General features: G+C 26.6%; 3 protein-coding genes across 5 annotated transcripts; 2 read left to right on the forward strand and 1 right to left on the reverse strand.

The window, feature by feature from the left end:
- The first annotated feature begins 109 nt into the window (after nt 1–109).
- Pex12 (peroxisomal biogenesis factor 12) lies at nt 110–5,770 on the forward strand. Of its 2 annotated transcripts, none has more exons than XM_089227698.1 (8): nt 110–239; nt 1,237–1,363; nt 1,425–1,533; nt 1,634–1,815; nt 2,403–2,584; nt 2,996–3,143; nt 3,427–3,518; nt 5,568–5,770. In XM_089227698.1, exons 2-8 carry the CDS (start codon nt 1,244–1,246, stop codon nt 5,683–5,685), a joined length of 951 nt encoding a protein of 316 aa, XP_089083824.1. In that variant the 5' UTR covers nt 110–239; nt 1,237–1,243; the 3' UTR covers nt 5,686–5,770. The 2 variants fall into 2 exon arrangements, with proteins under 2 accessions (XP_089083824.1, XP_015377414.1); XM_015521928.2 differs by lacking the exon at nt 110–239 and adding an exon at nt 771–1,138.
- Nucleotides 5,771–7,201: 1,431 nt separating this feature from the next.
- Nucleotides 7,202–9,631, reverse strand: LOC107171856 (GPN-loop GTPase 1). Its single transcript, XM_015522117.2, has 6 exons — nt 9,486–9,631; nt 9,135–9,394; nt 8,689–9,059; nt 7,785–8,014; nt 7,493–7,725; nt 7,202–7,400 (listed from the first exon to the last, which is right to left on the reverse strand). Exons 1-6 carry the CDS (start codon nt 9,515–9,517, stop codon nt 7,396–7,398), a joined length of 1,131 nt encoding a protein of 376 aa, XP_015377603.1. The 5' UTR covers nt 9,518–9,631; the 3' UTR covers nt 7,202–7,395.
- Nucleotides 9,632–9,767: 136 nt separating this feature from the next.
- l(1)G0020 (RNA cytidine acetyltransferase l(1)G0020) lies at nt 9,768–17,609 on the forward strand. 2 transcript variants are annotated; one of them, XM_015521891.2, is made up of 19 exons: nt 9,768–10,002; nt 10,177–10,268; nt 10,326–10,497; nt 10,559–10,743; nt 10,805–11,018; nt 11,102–11,306; nt 11,375–11,496; nt 11,561–11,697; nt 13,728–13,857; nt 14,658–14,888; nt 14,957–15,073; nt 15,557–15,733; nt 15,806–15,947; nt 16,017–16,161; nt 16,228–16,442; nt 16,676–16,851; nt 16,919–17,161; nt 17,222–17,333; nt 17,422–17,609. In XM_015521891.2, the coding sequence occupies exons 1-19, from the start codon at nt 9,895–9,897 to the stop codon at nt 17,436–17,438; spliced, it is 2,940 nt and encodes a 979-aa protein (XP_015377377.1). In that variant the 5' UTR covers nt 9,768–9,894; the 3' UTR covers nt 17,439–17,609. The 2 variants fall into 2 exon arrangements, with proteins under 2 accessions (XP_015377377.1, XP_015377374.1); XM_015521888.2 differs by having other exon boundaries at nt 9,769–10,002; nt 17,222–17,364.
- Nucleotides 17,610–19,387: the final 1,778 nt, after the last annotated feature.

The following is a 19,387-nucleotide window of genomic DNA, read 5'->3' on the forward strand; positions in this document are numbered from 1 at the left end:
GGAAATTACAGTAAGCGCTCCATGTGAGAGAAAAGTTAACTACCGTATCGCTGCCGGTTGCCTGCAGATTTTAAAATTTTCTATTTTCACTTTTCATTTTATAATGATTACGGAAGAATTATTCTTTTTACTAATTTAATTTTAAAATTTTATGTTATTTTCCAAACATTTAAGATTTTATTGAAGTCTGCTTTCAAGCTGTACAAGTATAACAGTAATAATATATTATAAATTATAATGTAAGTTATATAGATTTTATTATAATTATCAAGCTATATAAAACAACCAATATATTTATTTATGAACTAATTAATTTATACACTTTTCACATTTAGGTACTAGCATTGATTATTTTATTATTATTTTATATTTTAATTATATTCTATAATCAATGGTACTAGCTACTTATTACCTTTTTAATCATGATTGAACTAATTTTGACAACTTTTTTTAGTTCGGCACTGCTTTTATTTGCTTGATTTATACAAAATAACAAAGTTTGCGATTGCGACTAAGTAGTAGTTGAAACTACTTGAAGTATATTTATATGTATTTTAAATCGTGGAATAGAATCTATAATAATTCCAATATTCTATCCCCATTACCTAACCAACATCATGACCAATATGGCCATATACCATAAATTCAAATTATTAAATATTAAGTGTGATAAACTGATAATTAGTTCGAGATTTAAATTGTTATGGTAGAGGGCGCTAGCGTCGTTTTCCACAGCTGCGAGTCAATCTCATCTTCATAGTTCATACTTTTAAACATTTCGGTTTCGGTATAGGTCGATGGGCAACCTGTATATCTTAAATCGTGCTAGGCACTATGCATATTATTATTTATTATAATTAATAATGCGAATTGTGATAAACAGTAAAGTGATTTTCAAAATGTAATAACATTTTATGCCATAATTGTAATATTATTTTATTTAAGTAAATTAATTTTTAAATAATACGATTCCTGTTCGGTGATTCAAGTCAACAAATGTTGGTCAGCATCTATAATAATTGAAAAAAGATTTATAGATTTAAACCTTAACTGTTATCTATTAGTAAATTGTTAAATTGATTATTAAACATTTAAAAATAATACTTCAATTTCTATATAGGCTTCTGATATTAATTGGGTAATTAAATTCTAATTATTTTGTAAAACAAGAATATTTTAAAGAATAGGTACTTTAAAAATTGAATGTTATAATGATTTATTGATGATTTAAAATAGATTCGTAATGGCTGAGAAAGCAGCTCATCATACAAAAACTATTATAAATCGTCCATCAATTTTTGAAGTGATTGCACAAGAAAATCTTTCATCAATAATTTATCCAGCATTAAAAAAATGTTTTATTGTGAGTTCTATTGATATCTTAAATAATTATGTGATCACATTTTACTTTAATTTTTATATAGTATATTACTCATAAAAATCCTGGACAATTGGAATTCCTAAATAAATATTTTGATGAAGTATTTCTAGCACTTAATACTGTATGTCAGTATCAATATTTGAAGAAATATGGTAAGAGAATATTATTTATCTGGTAATCTATTTTTTGTTACACAATACTCTTTAATACTCTTACTTCTTTAATCATGAATTATAATACTGTGTGTTCTAGGAGGAACATTTTCTGAACATTTTTATGATTTAACCAGAGTTTCTAGTATAACCAATTCTAAACCTGACAATTATCAGTTTTATTTGAGCTTAGCTTTAGTGGTTTGTATACCTTATCTACGAAACAAATGTGATATGTATATCGATCAATTACAAATGAAGTATAAACTGCAACTGAAACATGTAATACAATTTTATGTATTTATATAATTAATTTTATTAGTCTTGAATGTCTGACACACAAAAACTAGTCAACGCAAAGTCTGATTCTTAACTTGAATAGAATATAGATTATTATTTAATTTATGTAATTGAATGACATGATAATGTATCTTGTTAAAATCTAAAATATATTTTATCTTTTTAGTATACATTATTTACGAAATTTCATAGTTATAAAAATATTAGTATTTATTACAATCCTGGATATGTTAAGAGATAGATAAAAAGCATTTGGTGTCTTTGTCATACAAATGTATGCTGACATGATATACGCAAAACTAGCTAAAAAGTTGAACTGTTGTAAAAAAAACCTACATACAAGTATAAATTATGTTTTTACCATCAAGTTTTATAATAAGGCACTCCACTCTAATTTTTAAATTGAACTTGAGTTTAAAGTTGCATTATTAAACACTTGCGTGGGCGGATGGCATTTTTAACCTACTTTGAAAAAAAACCTTTAAATAACCTTAAAAAGGTCCACTTAATACTTTAAGCATATTGAATTATTTACATTTTATACTAATTAATGTATTTTTATTTTATAGAAAGTATTTATAACATTAAATAAAATTGTTCATACATGTTGGGAAACATTACGTTTAATATACTATATAAAATATATCAATGGATCCAGTCAATCACACTCTCCTTTATTAACTATTGTTGGAGTGGTATTAACTTATAACAATATTGAATCTTCAAATAATGAGTCACTTTCTCAACTAAGGTAAATCAAATGGGTATTTAATATTTTTATAGTTACGACAAATATAAATTTATTTCTATACTCTGTCTCATATTAGAGTAATCTGATTTTTGTCTGTTTGTCAGACTCGACCTTTTAATTAAATGATTTTTATTATATTTTGATTCTTATGATCACTTGCAGCTGAAAAAATTATTTACCATTTTTGTTTTTACATTAGTAATAAACAAGTTTGGTGGTTGTTCAGTTGTTGGCATAACAAAGTGACGCTCTCGGCAGTGTAACATTTGACACACATTAACTACAGGCTGCATCATTGTTGCTACTACCAAAAATATGAGACAGAGTATATATTAAACTAAATTTTATTTTATTTTCTTGTATTTTGTATATTATTATATATAATTCAATAATGAATTTACCGATTTTCAGTATTAAGGAATCTATTAAAAATTATTTATTGTATGGATTATCTCACTCCTTGGAGTTAGGTGCCTTTTTTATTCAGTTTTTAAATTGGTGGCACTCTGAAAATTTACAATCAAAATTTATTGCCTACCCAATACCTAATCCTCCTAAGGTATGTCTTATGATCTTGTTTATTGCTATACTCATGATATAAGCAACATGGTATTATGGGTAATATTGTATAATTGATCAGATTGAGTTCTACACAATATGTTACTTACCTACCCATATTATCATTAAAATTATACCGACTTATGGCATATATATATATGTCATGTACCTACTAAACCTCAAAAGATCTGACTGTTATAAGATTATAATCATATCATGATGTTTATATCATGGCTTTACTTTGTATTGAATTAATAAAAATTATATTAAATCAAAAACCACAGGAAAATGATACATATAAATCAGTCAGAAACACTAATAAGTGTCCTATATGTGAAAATGAAAGAAAAATGCCAACCGCGCTTACTGTATCAGGGTATGCTATTATAATTTTATTTATTTAAATACATTTTATTATAGTATTATGGGTACAATCTATAGTGTAGGTACATTAAAAATATTATTATATTATTATGAATTATAATTTATTAATTCTGGTAGTCAATTGGTAATAAACTTATTGATACTGCATCTTAGAATCCTTCATTGTTTATACAATTCAGAGTCAACATAACGGAATGAAAAAAACTATTCTTAATTTCTATAGATTTGATAATCTAGTTAATGGTTTGATAACCAATATAGCAGGGAAGGCACAACGAGGCTCGAGAGTGAGTCTTGTGTGGCTCTTGACACCAAGCTTAGAGTAAAATTAATTCATATAATATAAAAAGCACTTTTCAAAAGTAAAATCCCATTTCATATTGTGCACCTACCTGAACAATAATTTTCTGCCTAGTGTACAAAATGAATAATCCTTTATTATAAAATTAAAAATGTGTTTACATTTTATAAACATACTTACCTATCTTAATAATGTAGCCCACTTCGAAATAGCTTCATAATTTTGCGGCTCTCAAAATTAAAGTTAGTGGCCACAATATATAGTTATTGCTTGGTTGTGCAACTTGGTATCTAACATTAAAGTTATAAATTATTATGGTTAAAGACACTTCTTTATAATCTCAATTTCCCAATATTTGTTGATGCTGTATCAATTTGTTTAGTATCCATGTTATATACTCTAGCAGGGATTCTCAAATGATTGAAGCAAAAAATGTGTTGATAATTGTAAAAAAAAAATAACAGTTTTCAAGGTTAGCTATGTATTGGTTAGGATTTTAGATTTTCTTCAATTATTGTTGATTAGTAATTTTTTACTTGCTAAAAAATCTTTGAAATGTAATTCAAAGTTTATCATATGTTACAAAGATTTATTAACCTAAAATAATATATCACATTTGGTCCTATCACTAGTTTGTCTCCTTCCTCGTATAATTCATAGTTAAATTGTACAAAAATCATCATATTTGCTTATTGTGCTTCTTTAACACACATTTTAAACTTATATGCTTTATAAATTAAAAAGAAGTGTCAGTATTTCAAATTTTTGCAACATTTGCAAAACATCACAAAAATAACGAATAATTATTCTGAGTTGGAACTTGATATAAAATACTCTTTATCTATCTAAGATTTTAAGATTTATTACTGTATTCCTGATTTTTTTTTACCTTAAAGGAAACGTTGAATTTTCACCTGTAAATTAATTATTTTCTTATTTTGTCATTATTCAAAACCCAATACCAAAACTTGCTTGAAATTTTTACCAAATATTTATTTTAGCATTTTCCATACATCATAATATTTAAAACATATGTTAACTATTTTTGAACTATTGATTTGTGTAAGAATGTTTCTTTTTTTTTTCTATAACTAGAGATAAAAAATGTTGACAATATTTTATCTGTCATCAAAATTCGATAATTATTTTGTAGTTGAAAATTTAGTTTCTGAACGATTTAGTTCATAGTTTACTAATTTTGTTCATACTGTAACCAAAAAATCAAAAAAAATACATCAACGTAGATTTCTTTAAAAGATATTTTTTAAGTTCAAGTTTTGATGAAATTAGATATTTAAACTAAGAATAACAATTTTAGATATTTTGTTGTAGTTTAAAAATATTTGTGAAACTAGTGATTGACTGACTTTAATGAATTCAAAGGTTTCAAATCCATTTAAGTGACCTACACTATATCTAATGTACATCAAATTATTAGAATGGTACTGCCCACTTTTTAAACAATAAGAGTGTATATAAATAATAATTTAAGCACATTTTCAGTATATTTATTAGGTATAAAGTAGTTTTATGAAATATAAATGTATTAATTTTCCGTACTATCAATACATGTGTACCACTATGTTTCCTTCTGTATGCCAGTTTAAGAACTGCTGCTCTGTAATATAGTCATACATTTATAATAATTGCTAATATTTATTTGTATATTAAAAAATGTTAAATTGATTGTACAATTATTTTTTCATGATTTTTATTTTACTTTTTAAATTTTGTGCTTAGGTTTGTATACTGTTACAAGTGCTTACATAAACATCTTGTGGGAGTATATTCTAGATGTCCAGTTACTAAATTACCAGCATCAATGCAGGATATGATCAGAATTTACACAGATAATTAATCATTGTATAATAATTATATGCAAATGGTAATTGGTATATTTTCACTAAAATTTGATTGTTAAATAAACTTATATATGAATGTTATGATATTTTTAATTATAATAGTATAATATAGCATAGGTGTCTATGTATTAGATATATTTCATACCAAATTATTCAAACTAGGACTAACTTAACTAACCTAGAATCAGTCGGTTTTGAGTTGTAATATTACACAAATTACTGTAACCAAATAAGTTTTGCAGTAATTTCCCTATATTTTATTTAAATTAATGCAATATGTTACCTTTTTCGTTATTAAAATAAGTTGTGAATTTAGAATATTAAAAATAAATTAAATAAATTTAAAATTCTGAAAGTCTTAGGTAATAATTAATAATACTAACTATTATTTAAGATCCCTATCATAGGCATATTGTGTTTTTCAATAGGATTCTCAAGTGTTCATTTCTATCCCCCACAGATCTAATTTTCTTATTAATGCTATTATAGCCAAAAATATAATCATAATTAAACATATCCTTTATACTACAGACAGGTTTAAAAATCCAATAGAGTGAGCTTCGCTTGTTTTATTTATTTTGTTTTTAGTCAGTCAATTTTGTAATGTTCATTTTCATGCTAATTGTTGAGATTTAGTATAGTTTATTCATGTTGAAATCTCATTTTAATAATTACAATAAATAAACCAGTACAATTTTTTTCTTCGTATAACTATGTCTGGAAGTAGGCCCGGACGCCTATTTGGCAGAATTTCTATTGGGGCACTTGCCCGGAGAAAAATGTCGCCCGATGGTCGAGGATCGAACCCGGTCCGGCTGAGCCACAGCCGACATGTAAGACCGCTCGGTCACCTCGTCCCCCAGCAGGGCCGGATTAAAGAGGGGCAGAGGGGGCATCTGCCCCCGGGCGCAAGATTTTAAAGGCGCAAAGTTTTGAAATATTGTGGGTACCATTTAGAGTGAAAAAACTATTAGCGATTACGACAGTGTACACGGCGCGCAAACTCACATACGCGTTTTCACGAATTTACCGATATCTGAATTACAAATAATAACTACAGTCACAGAGTCCGCGCCATAATAATAATTAATAATTAAATAAATATTAAATCATGTTTACAAAATTGTTATTTTAATAAATGTATTTACATTGTTTAGGTATATAGTAATATTAAAAAGATTGTTTTCATATAATTTTAATATATTTCTAATATTATATAATAATAGCCAAATTATAGTAAAACAATGTTATGTTTATGTATTATTAAAAAGTAGTTCTTAATTTTAGGTAGGTTTGCCCCGGGGCGCAAAAAATCTTAATCCGGCCCTGTCCCCCAGTATAATGTATAACATTACATCATTACTTATACATTATAGATTCATACGTTCAAAAAAAGGGAATGAGTTTTATGATTTTTTTTTCTTTTCAAAAGCATTTAACCACCACCTAAATTGATTTCAGTGTTAACAATAAAATGTAAGACACTTAAATGAGTTACTAACGTAAATAAAATTTTTTTTAATATTAATAATGTAATTTATTACTTTTATTTATAAACACATGATTTTGATTTGTCTTTATAAATAAACTTAAATTTACAAAAAATATTTTTATAATATATTCACATACAAATAATATTTTATCATTCAGATGTTGAAATTGCATTTATATATTAGTTGTTTTTCAAAAGGAACTTTTTAACATGTTCAATCTGAAAATTATTAAATGTAATATATTTAAAAAAATGTTTGGTTCAACCAAAATTATATCATTAGTAAATAACATAATTAAATAAATACAAACCATTAACATTAAAACCAGGCACTTCTTCTCCTTCACTGTCTCCTGACATTTCATCGGCATTTGGTGCTAGATAGATATCAGAAATCTCACGACCAGCACTCAGTGAGGTGAATAAAGGTACAAGTTCGCCTTCGCCACTACTAACTGCTAAATCATCTAATTTTTTATTTAATTGAGAAATTTCAGTTTGTAATTTTTCTTTACGTAGTTTATTCCATTCGACACGATATTCCCTTAATATTGTCGGAACTATTAATATTTTAGTATTAAATAAAATAAAATTAAATATTACTTTTGAAACTCATCAGCTGCTGCATCAACCATCTTAATAAATTCATCAAAATTATGGCCTGTCAACGAAGATACTGGAATACATTTTAGTTCATTATAAAATTCATCTAAAGTTAATGCCATAGTACGAGTCAAATTTGACATATACGATGATTCATTTTCTACAGCATCACAAAATACTTCAAAATCATGCATCCATTCAATTGCATAAGTTGGGTCAACAATATCACTCTAAATAATCAAATAAGTATAAGAATTTATATATAATACATTCATACCGTGTTTGCGTTGTCTCCATCTTATAATTGGTTAACATAGCAAAAACTGTTTCATACGGGAAAGAACTGAGAAGTCTATAGTTATAACTAGAGCTCAGATTTTAAAGCAAATGTTTTTTTTTCATATATGAGATAGAAATCTAACTTTTATACATAAATTCGTTTCACGTCATTCTTATTCCAAATAAACCATTTTATTTCTGCTTCTTTTTATTTATTCTGCTTGTATATTATGTTTTTTTGGCTATAGTAATATAAAAGTAATTTAATTATTCAGAAAATTCGGAATACGCAGTATAGACTAAATGGTTATAATGCATTGTTTTCTATATATGTATAAAAATATTCTGTCAGACAATAGTCAGTTTCACTAATGGAAATCTTGCCAAATACATAGAAGTGAATTCTTTTTTTAATTTAAATTAATTTGTCAATTTTTTTATTCAGTTTTACAACTAATTCATGTTAATTTTTTTTTTTAAAAATATGCCTAATTTTTGATTTTTTAAAAACAATTATGTGAATTTTTTTTAATTCTTTGTTTTAAAATCTGAGCCCATAATAAATGGAAGTAATTGTTAAATTAAATAAAAATAAAAGAAATAATAAAGTATTATTTAAACAAACCTTGTTTAAAACTACAATAAATGGAAGTTTTGTTTTGTATAATACAGAACAGGCATATAACATGTTTGACATAAATGTTATTGGACTAGTACTTCTTTCTAGATCCATAACATAAACTACAACTGTTGGGAATGTTGATGCAAGACTTTCAGTAAGTATTTGACCTGATGCTGACCATGTAAAAACTTCAATTTGTCCAGGTGTGTCTATAACAGCTATATCATGACTGTTTTCAACATTTAATTTTCCTAGAAGGTCCATCAACTGATGAAATTTGGTGGTATATAAATTTAAAGCGGTTACAATTGCACCATTAGGACCCAAACCGTAATTCTTCATCACTTGTTTGTATTTCACAGAATCTCTAATATCTATCAGTAATAAAAATATATTAAGTACATACCTCATATATATTTTATAGAATAAAATTGTATAACGGAAAATACCTATATTTGGTGTGTATGGCATATTTTTACAAGCTGGGTCGAGATTTATCAAATACGGGGCCCTTTTGAATTGTCGAAGGTAAGTATTGAGTTTTGAAACAAATGTAGTTTTCCCTGAGCCGGCCATACCCAACACTATGAGACAGACAGGAGATTTAAAAGCCTCGTATTCAGGTTTATCTTCAATAGCATCGCTACTGGATGGGGTTTCACCGTCGCAATCCATATTAAAATTATTTATAATAAAACGTTCGTCTAATCTAAAATTTAAATTAGAGTAAAAACAAATTATGAGACATAAATATATAACACTTATATTATGAAGTGAACGGACGTAAAAAAATTAACAACCTCAGAGCATTGCTCATACAAGTATACAACATTAACACATAACAGGCAAAAATTTATAATTACAGCATAGCATAAATGCTTCATAATATTATGCTTCATACAGTCAGTGTTGTACAGTGTACACATGTATATTATCTTTTATCATTATTAATTTAACGACACTCAAAATATCATCATTATCACAGAACATATAGATAATAACCATGGTATGACATTGTTAACTGCCATTTATGAGCGGAACATACCATTATAACCTTACAATATAGCAGTACGAAACGTGCGTAAATGGTAAATCTGATGTTTATTTGAATATAAGATTTTAAATTTTTATCTTCAATTATAATATTTTTAAATTTTTTGAACTTACTAATTATTTGTAGTGCAATTTTTAGTTTATTAAAAAATCATCATGGTTCGTAAAAAAATCGACAATCGTATCAGAACACTAATTGAAAATAGTGTTACAGCTGGTCATCGTACTATGTTTGTAATTGTTGGCGACAAGGGTCGTGATCAGGTAATATAAATCAATATTTTCTTCATAATATTTGTATTGTGGAGTTGTAACTTTTAAATAATATAACAGTTTGTTTTAAACTGTAAGGTATAAAAATTTATTTATTTTTGGTTAGTTGTATGATATAAAAAAAAAAAAAAGAGCAACTAATTATTTTATACGTACCTATTTCAGGTTGTTATATTACATCATATGTTGTCAAAAGCATCCGTCAAAGCTAGACCAAATGTATTATGGTGCTACAAAAAAGAATTAGGTTTCAGCAGGTATTTATATTTTTTTTAACTTAGTCAACTGAAATTATTTTTCAAAATTATATTTAGCCATCGTAAGAAGCGTATGAAAACTATACAACATAAAGTTAAAGCGGGTAAACTTAATGTAAATGAAGATGATCCATTTGAATTATTTGTTGCTTCTACAAATATCCGATATTGCTATTATTCAGAAACTCATAAAATTCTTGGCAACACATACGGCATGTGTGTATTACAAGTAAGATAAACTAAAATTATCCTTTTTAATTAATTCATAATTCTATTATTATTGTTTTAAGGATTTTGAAGCCATGACTCCAAATTTATTAGCACGAACTATAGAAACAGTAGAAGGTGGTGGGCTGATAGTATTTTTATTACGGTCTTTGAAATCTTTGAAACAATTATATACCCTAACCATGGATGTTCATGAGCGTTTTAGGACTGAAGCTCATCAAGATGTTGTTGCTAGGTTTAATGAAAGGTAAAATGTTTTTTAGGTCTTTTCAAAACAAACATTTTTGTATCAATTTTTATTTGACCAGGTTCATGCTTTCTTTAGTATCATGTGATCGATGTTTAGTAGTTGACGACCAATTAACAGTGTTACCTATCTCATCCAAAGTACTTGATTTAGTACCTGAGGAAAAAACTAATATTCAATCAATTAATGATCAAGAATTAACAGCGTTAAAAGAAAATATGAAAGACACACAACCAGTTGGATGTTTAGTTAGTTGTTGTAAAACTGTTGATCAAGTAATAAAATTAATAGTTATTTTTAATAACTAATTATTGTTGTACTACTTTAAGACATTTTTTTAAATAGTGTTAAATTTTAGGCAAAATCATTACTAACATTTATTGAAGCAATTTCTGAGAAAACTCTAAGATCTACTGTATCCTTAACAGCTGCTCGAGGTAGAGGAAAATCTGCTGCTCTTGGAATAGCAGTTGCAGCTGCCGTTGCGTTTGGTTATTCAAATATTTTTGTTACTTCACCTTCACCTGAAAATTTAAAAACATTTTTTGAATTTATTTTTAAGGGTATTGAATATAAATTTGTGTTTATAATATGATATTAAATACTTATTTTCGAATTTTCATTAAATAAGGTTTTGACGCTCTTGGATATCAAGAACATTTAGATTATGGATTAGTTAGATCAACCAATCCTGATGATAATAAAGCCTTGGTTCGAGTAAATATTTTCCGAGATCATCGTCAAACCATCCAAGTTTGTTCTATATATTTTTAAATTATAAATTATTTTAAACAGTATTTGTTAAAATATGTTTTAGTATATAGTTCCAACAGAATCAAATAAATTAAGTCAAGCAGAATTAGTTGTAATTGACGAAGCTGCTGCTATACCACTTCCACTTGTTAAGGCCATGCTTGGTCCGTATCTAGTATTTTTGGCTTCTACAATCAACGGGTAAATTGCATTTTATTAAATGTTAATAGTATAATATTTTAGAAGTATATTTTCATACCATAAACATTTATTCTGATCTGCTAGTGAACACGTAATCTTATTTTAAAATTTAATTTAGTCAAAATTATAATATCTGTTTCAATGATTCCATAAAATTTTTTATTTCCTTAATTGTTAGTAATTTAATAGAATTTTTTGATTTATCAAAAACTGCTAGTTCTCAAAAATTATTTTTTAGCACATTCTTCAATTAGGTTTTACCTTTTGTTGAGTTCATGTGATGAAACTTTTAGTTCAATGTTTATAATATCTGTATTTTATATTTTTTATATCAATTAGTTTCTATTAGTAAAGTAATTTTATGATAATCTCCTCGCCAACATGTTAGATAACATTATAATATTTACTTATTGATAATAATCGAGAATATTGACAGATAAAAGCTTTATGTCTAACCATCCTATCTTTCATTGGGTGGGGGTTTTCTGGCCGAAGGTTTTGTGATCGAAAAGTCATCTGGTCGAACATATTTTTCAACGATAAATATAATATCGAAAATTTAAATGGTCGAAATGTTATGTAAACAAAATATGCTATGGTCATTGATTAAATATATATTTTGAGTTAAATATTTAAAAAAAAAAAACAAAAGTAAATAATTAAAAATTAACTAAAATAGAAAATAGGTATTATATTATGTAAAAAAAAAAAGTTGTAAAATATTAAATTAATTGGTGCCTGATGGGTATAGATAATAGTATTACTTGTAAGTATTAGTATAAATAATATAATAAGTAATTAAAATTTTAAATTTTGAGCTATTCCTCTTAAATAACTCTAATAAATCATAACCTGGATCAGCTAATAACATGTATCGTAATGCACGGGGAGGACTGAGGAGTTATCAAATATTCTCGATTATCGAGTGTAGTATTACCCGTATAGTCTAGATAGTAGATATAATAATAATTATTATACCATAAACAGTTATACTATTATATGATAATATTATTCTGTGAAAGTTTACCTTTGAATTTACATGATTATTTGTTTTTAGAAAAAAATATTAAATATACAATATTTATTTTGTTTATTGAAAAATCTCAGTGGGTCCAATGGCACAGATAATCATTATCTTTACTTCAACCACAAAATATTTCGACTTTATTAATAAGATATTCGACAAAAAAACGATTCGATCACATGACATTTTGATCACTAAACCTTTGACCAAATGACTCTCACCACTTTCATTTGTTAACAGTTATTTTGTTCCTAAATAATAGTGTTAATGTTTATTGTGTTTATTATATATATATAAACAAATACAATATTACTTAAGCGATAAGCCAAATCTTATACTTAACACTTGACATTATATAAAACACAAACTGTGAATTAAGATGATGTGTGTCTTATAAGCAGTAACATAAAAAATGTACAGTATTTCTCATAAGCAGTTTACCTATTATTAATGTTAAGTGTACTAATATTTTCTGTGAATTTTAATTAAATTTTATTTTTATTTTTTCAATATTTTAATTTTGAAACAAATAACAAATGTGTAATTAATTAGTTTTTAAAAATGCACATAACTTGCTTCAAATATGAAATATTGAATAAATACAGTATAAAACTAACAAAGCTAAATGAGAACTGATGATACGTAAATTTTTAATGGTAAGTAAGACTGTTGAAATGTCCATATATCTTTAGGGAATCCTACATTATAAGCCTTTTCAAAAAAAAAAAAAAATACGTTTTTGTCATACAGTGGCGTAGCCAGGATTTTTTTTAGGGGGGGGGGGGGTTTAATAACAGACTACATTTTACCACGACCAAATGATTGTATTCCTATATTATAAACATTATATTTTTGATATAAATACGGCTGAGGGGGAGGGTTATAACACCCAAAACCCCCCCCTGGCTACGCCACTGTTGTCATACATATTATGCTTATTACATTTGTATAGTAAATGTTTATGAAAAGGTTATGTCAAGAAATGATTTGTAATTACTTTTTATAGTTATGAAGGAACTGGTCGATCATTGTCATTAAAATTATTACAACAGCTCCGCTCTCAAGCTACACCTATTGGTAATAATGCAAATGATAAAACCGGGCAAAATGCTATCACTGGACGGTTTTTAAAAGAAGTTAGTAGTATAAGTTATAAAGTTATAAAAATATTAATGTTTATAAAAATATATTTTTTTTAAATTTAATTTTATCATGTAATAAAATTCCTAGTGATAGTGGAATGACGAGAAGGCATTACATTAATGTAGGCTTGTACTTATTTGCTATACTCTGACTGGTAAGAAACGACTATTCCTTCTTGCATCTAAATAAATTAGCTCTGTCAAATGAGTAAGTGTAATAATTTCTCCCACTCTATCACATACTTGCCGCTTAAAATTTCCTCATTCATGGTTATATAGTAAAGAGAATGCCCAAGAATGAATGAGTTGGTTGCTGCCATGTAGCATTCTCGCACTGGGCAGAGTATAGTGCTAATGTGCGTGCTATTAACTAATAAATTGTACAGTCATTACCAGATAAATTGGTCCAGGGCGGCACTTTTCTTTAATTGTATCCCAAACCAGTTGTGGTGTGTTTTGACTGCGCAGCTTGGCACACCAAGTTCTTTATCGTAAATCTTTAAAAATAAATGACTGATTGATAATGATAATATTAATAAACCTAATTTTTGGCTAAATATTTGTTTTTAAATTAATAATTTAAAATCAGTTTTATTTAGTTATGATATATTTGGTGATAACATCCTAATATGGAGGACGTCTAGTTTTTTGTTAACACGCTGCTGCCGTCTTGCCAATTTATCTATCAACGACTGTACTTTGATTCAATTAAAGTTAAAATGTGTTTTAAAAATAGTTAGGTTATTAATTATTTTTTTTACACAATGTCATATATTCATTGAACTTTTTTATAGGTGACGTTAGAAGAATCAATACGTTACAAACCGGGTGATGATGTAGAAAAATGGTTGACTAATCTGTTGTGTCTTGATGCAACAAATATTGCCCCACTGCTTTCTGGTTGTCCTCCTCCTGATAGATGTGATCTTTATTATATTAATAGAGATACTTTATTTTGTTACCACAAGGCATCAGAAGCTTTCTTACAACGAATAGTTTCATTATATGTAGCTTCACATTATAAAGTAAATTAATTTATAAGAAATTATTTTAGTTTGCTTATTTTTATTTCAATTTTTTTTTTAACTATTAGAACAGTCCAAACGATCTTCAAATGATGTCAGATGCTCCAGCACATCATTTATTTTGTCTTTTGGGTCCTGTCGATGTAAATACAAAAAGTTTACCGGAAGTTTTATGTGTCATTCAGGTAATATTGGTATTTTAGATGAAATTATCTCCCTTATTTGTAATATATTATAAAAGAATAAACAGACTAATTATATAGTCTATGCTATTTTCAAGTTAAAAAACATAATTAGCAGCAACCAGTTTTTGTTAGGTAGCAGTCTAGTAAACTTTTTTTTTCCCCCCATAAAGCCAATTATCTATACACCTGCTTAGAAGAAGTATGAATATATCCCTACATTCAAGTTAGCCGCCGACTACATTTCTTAAGTTGACATAATATAAAAACTTGAAATTATTTATATTTGGTATTCTGTGGATTTTTTAATTTTGTTTTTTAAATATAATTACAGTAATTACACCCATCGACGTATAATTGTTTATTTTCCCTAGTGAAATCGGCATAACAGATAGTTTTGTATATTATATATTCATGTTTTATATCAACTAAATTAGTTACATAATTAATTTTTGATTCAATTTAATAAATAAATATATTATGTAGGTGTGTCTAGAAGGTGAAGTATCTCAAACATCAGCATCAGAAGCATTGAAACGTGGTAAAAGAGCAGCCGGTGATCTTATACCATGGACAATATCTGGATGTTTCCAAGATGAACAATTCCCATCTTTAGCTGGAGCTCGCATTGTTCGCATTGCTACACATCCAGATTACCAAAGCGTAATAAATTGTTTATTATAATTAATGAAAATAATTTACTTAAATTTTTTTCATATTAATAAATATTTATAGATGGGGTATGGGTCAAGAGCATTGTCTTTACTAAAAATGTATTATGAATTTTTGATTCCAAATATTGAAGAGGGGAAACTTCCTAAAGAAAATATCGATTCTATTCAAGAAGAAGAAGTAGACTTACTTGAAGAAAGAATCGGTATATATGTACAAATACTTGTTCATAAATAAATTTTACTAATTAGTAAATACGTTTATTCAATTATAGAACCACGTAATAATTTACCTCCATTGTTATTGAAGCTAAGTGAGCGACCTCCTGAACGTTTAGATTATATTGGTGTATCATTTGGTCTCACTGGTCCACTTCTCAAATTCTGGAAGAAAGCTGGATTCATTCCATTATATATAAGGTACAATCTATTTATTTTTTTTTATTTTATTAAAAATGTATTGATTAATTTTTGTTTTTGTTTTAGGCAAACCAATAATGAATTAACAGGAGAACATTCCTGTATAATGATTTCTACTTTAAATACTGCAGACTCGAAAAATCAAGACTGGTTATCCCAATTTTGGTTTGATTTCCGTAAACGTTTTATATCACTTCTTGGTTACCAGTTTCGTAAATTCTCACCTCAATTGGCCCTTGGAGTGTTACATAATACTAATATTGTTACACACACAGACAAAAGTAAATAATTTAATATGAGAATGGATTGAATCTGAAACTTACTTAAAATAATGCTTACATAGTAACACTTCATTTTTTTTTATTAATCTGTTGTCATACACAGACATTTTGAACTTGATTTTTTTCTCAAACTGCCTGAATATTTTAAAGTTCAAGGGTTTGAAGTGTTTGTTCACTCTAAGTCTATACTTTAAATTCAGTTGTTTGTTATTATTAATTGTGTATATTATTAGATGTATTGGACAAAGCAGAACTGGATATTCATTTAAGTTCTTACGATATTCTCCGATTAGAGAAATATTGCAACAATATGGCAGATTATCATCTTATAATGGATCTTTTACCTACCTTATCTAAGCTTTACTTTCAAAGTAAACTTGGAGATACCCATTTCTCAGCTGTTCAAAAAGTAATGTAATTACTTAAATTCTTTTGCTATCTATTAAATAAATTTTTACTTATACTGTTTCTATTAGGCGTTATTACTTGGTTTGGGTCTACAATACAAAACTGTAGAAGATCTTTCAGAACAATTTGAATTATTACCTTCACAATTACTTGGTTTATACAATAGAATGATGCGTCGTATACTACAAGTAATTAATGGAATAATGGAACAAAATGTTGATAATAAAATGCCCGTAATTCAACAAATTGATAGTGATGAATTAAGACCATTAGCTAAACCTCTAGAAGAAGAATTAGAACAAGCAGCTAAGGTATATTTTGATTAAATCTAAAATATCCCTGGAATATATACTAATATTTTTATATCATAGGTTCTAAAAAAGAAGCAACGCATAGAATTAGAAAAACTAAAACAAGAAAATCTGATGAGATATGCGATTAAAGGAACGGAAGATGAATGGGGAAAAGCTCTAGGAAATTCTGGTAAAACTAAAAGTCTTATTAGTGTAAAAAGGTAATAAATGTTAAAACAATATTAAAACACTTTCTTATAACTTATTTTAATTTTTAGTGGAGAAAAAAGATTAGCTGATCCCGCCAAGTATGAACCAGAAGAGGAAAATGAACCAAAAAGGAAAAAGTCTAAAAATAAATTCAGAAAAAAATAATCAAGTTATTTATAATATGTATTTTCCTTAATATAGTGTGTTTTATTTATCACATTATATCATTAAATATAATCAATTGTTTTTATGAACATTTTGTCTTTATTAATTCAATTTAGTATCTTACTGTATAGGCTTGCTTGTAAATGAATCATGAAATTAGAATATGGTAGTTGATGTTTTCTTAAAATTAGCAGTCTAAGTGAGTACTTACTGAAAATTAAACCCGAATATTTTACTTCAGATGTATGAGAGTCCCAGTGGTGGTGAGTAATTAATGTAATTTAAGAATATTTAATTTTGTTAACTTCAATTATCTACGAATCAATTGGATAGTTTTAAAATATTAATTTATTGATTATAATTAACATTAAGTATACCTTGAAAGGGTGTAATCGAAGGACCTGATAAATGAAAATTATAAAACTTTATTCCATATATTTGGAAAAAATAAAATAATCTGAATGTATTTTTATTATTCTTATATTAAGCTCAATAAATTCTTAAATTACTATAAAATATGTTTATATAGAATTAATATTTAATAAATACGGAGAACAATTTTTTTTTTATCTTTCCAGTATTATTTAATCTTAAAAATTTTTCTATGGTTCTTGAGTGAAATTTCTTTATATATTTGATTCACAATATTTAGAATAACTAGTATGTTCATTATGATGTCACATACTTTAAAATAGGTATGTGATTTTTTTAGATACTTAATATAGAAAACATAAAGTTTAACATAGATTCCTTTCTTCAAGTTCTGAATATTCTATAAGTCTGTACTCGACTTTTCGTGTTATTTATATACTTAGTTCAAAACTTCTAAAATGAGATGTGACTGCCAGTCATGCATATAGCCGCCACAGACTTAAAAACACTGTTTGTCACCCCGGGAACATTTTATTTTGAACATTGATAGATATTTGATATTTTAGATTCTGAGCGGAGCGATGAATGTATTGATTTTACCATTATGTGTGTTTTTATTTTTATTTTATTTTTATACCTTTGTGTCTGTCATCACGTTTTGGGGCAGTAAAAGTGCTTCGATTTTTGACTTCAGTACCTCGTTCGATCAGAAAGTGAATCTAGTTGGTATTTTTATTTTATTTTTTTTTTTTGGGGGGGGGGGGGGCAAAAGTAAAAAATTCTTAATATTTTTATAAATAATCGGGATAAATAAACTAAAAATAAAGGGAAAAATAGGAAATTTTACGCACAATCAGTTTTCGACAAAATCGATTTTGGTTTTTGATGTAACCTTAAAACAAATGACCATAGATACATGAAATTTTGACCGAATGTTTATAATATAAGTATATTCTATCCACCATGCAATTTTCAAAAATTTTCGACTTAAGTTGAACTATTCATAGGCATATATGCAATTTCCTATCATTATTAGTTTTGTTAAATTAATATCAATAAAAATGTATTTGTTGGGTAGAAAAGCTTGAAAATTAAATACAGGGTTCCTAACATATTGTTACAATAGCAGTTAAAAAATAAAATAAATTCATTGTCACATTTTTTTTTCATAAGCATTCAAAGTTTGAATTTTGACAAAATACGTAAAAATCACAAAAATTCTCAAATTATTTTAAGCTAGAAATTCATAAAAAAATGTCTTATTAAATATAAGATTTGAAAATTAAATACAAGATTCCTAACAAGTTTTTCAGTCTTTATCACAAAAAAAACATCCATCGGAAATTCAAATTAAATTTAAATGAGCATTTTAAATTTAAATTTTTACAACATTGGATTTTAACTAGATTTCACATTTAGTGATTTTCTTATTTTGATGTAACTCTAAAACAAATGACCGCAGATACTTGAAATGTTCACTAAATGTTTATATATGCA

Source organism: Diuraphis noxia, unplaced genomic scaffold, assembly GCF_037042655.1.
Source record: "Diuraphis noxia isolate RWA-SAM2 unplaced genomic scaffold, SU_Dnox_SAM2 contig0004, whole genome shotgun sequence".
Lineage (NCBI taxonomy): Eukaryota > Metazoa > Arthropoda > Insecta > Hemiptera > Aphididae > Diuraphis > Diuraphis noxia.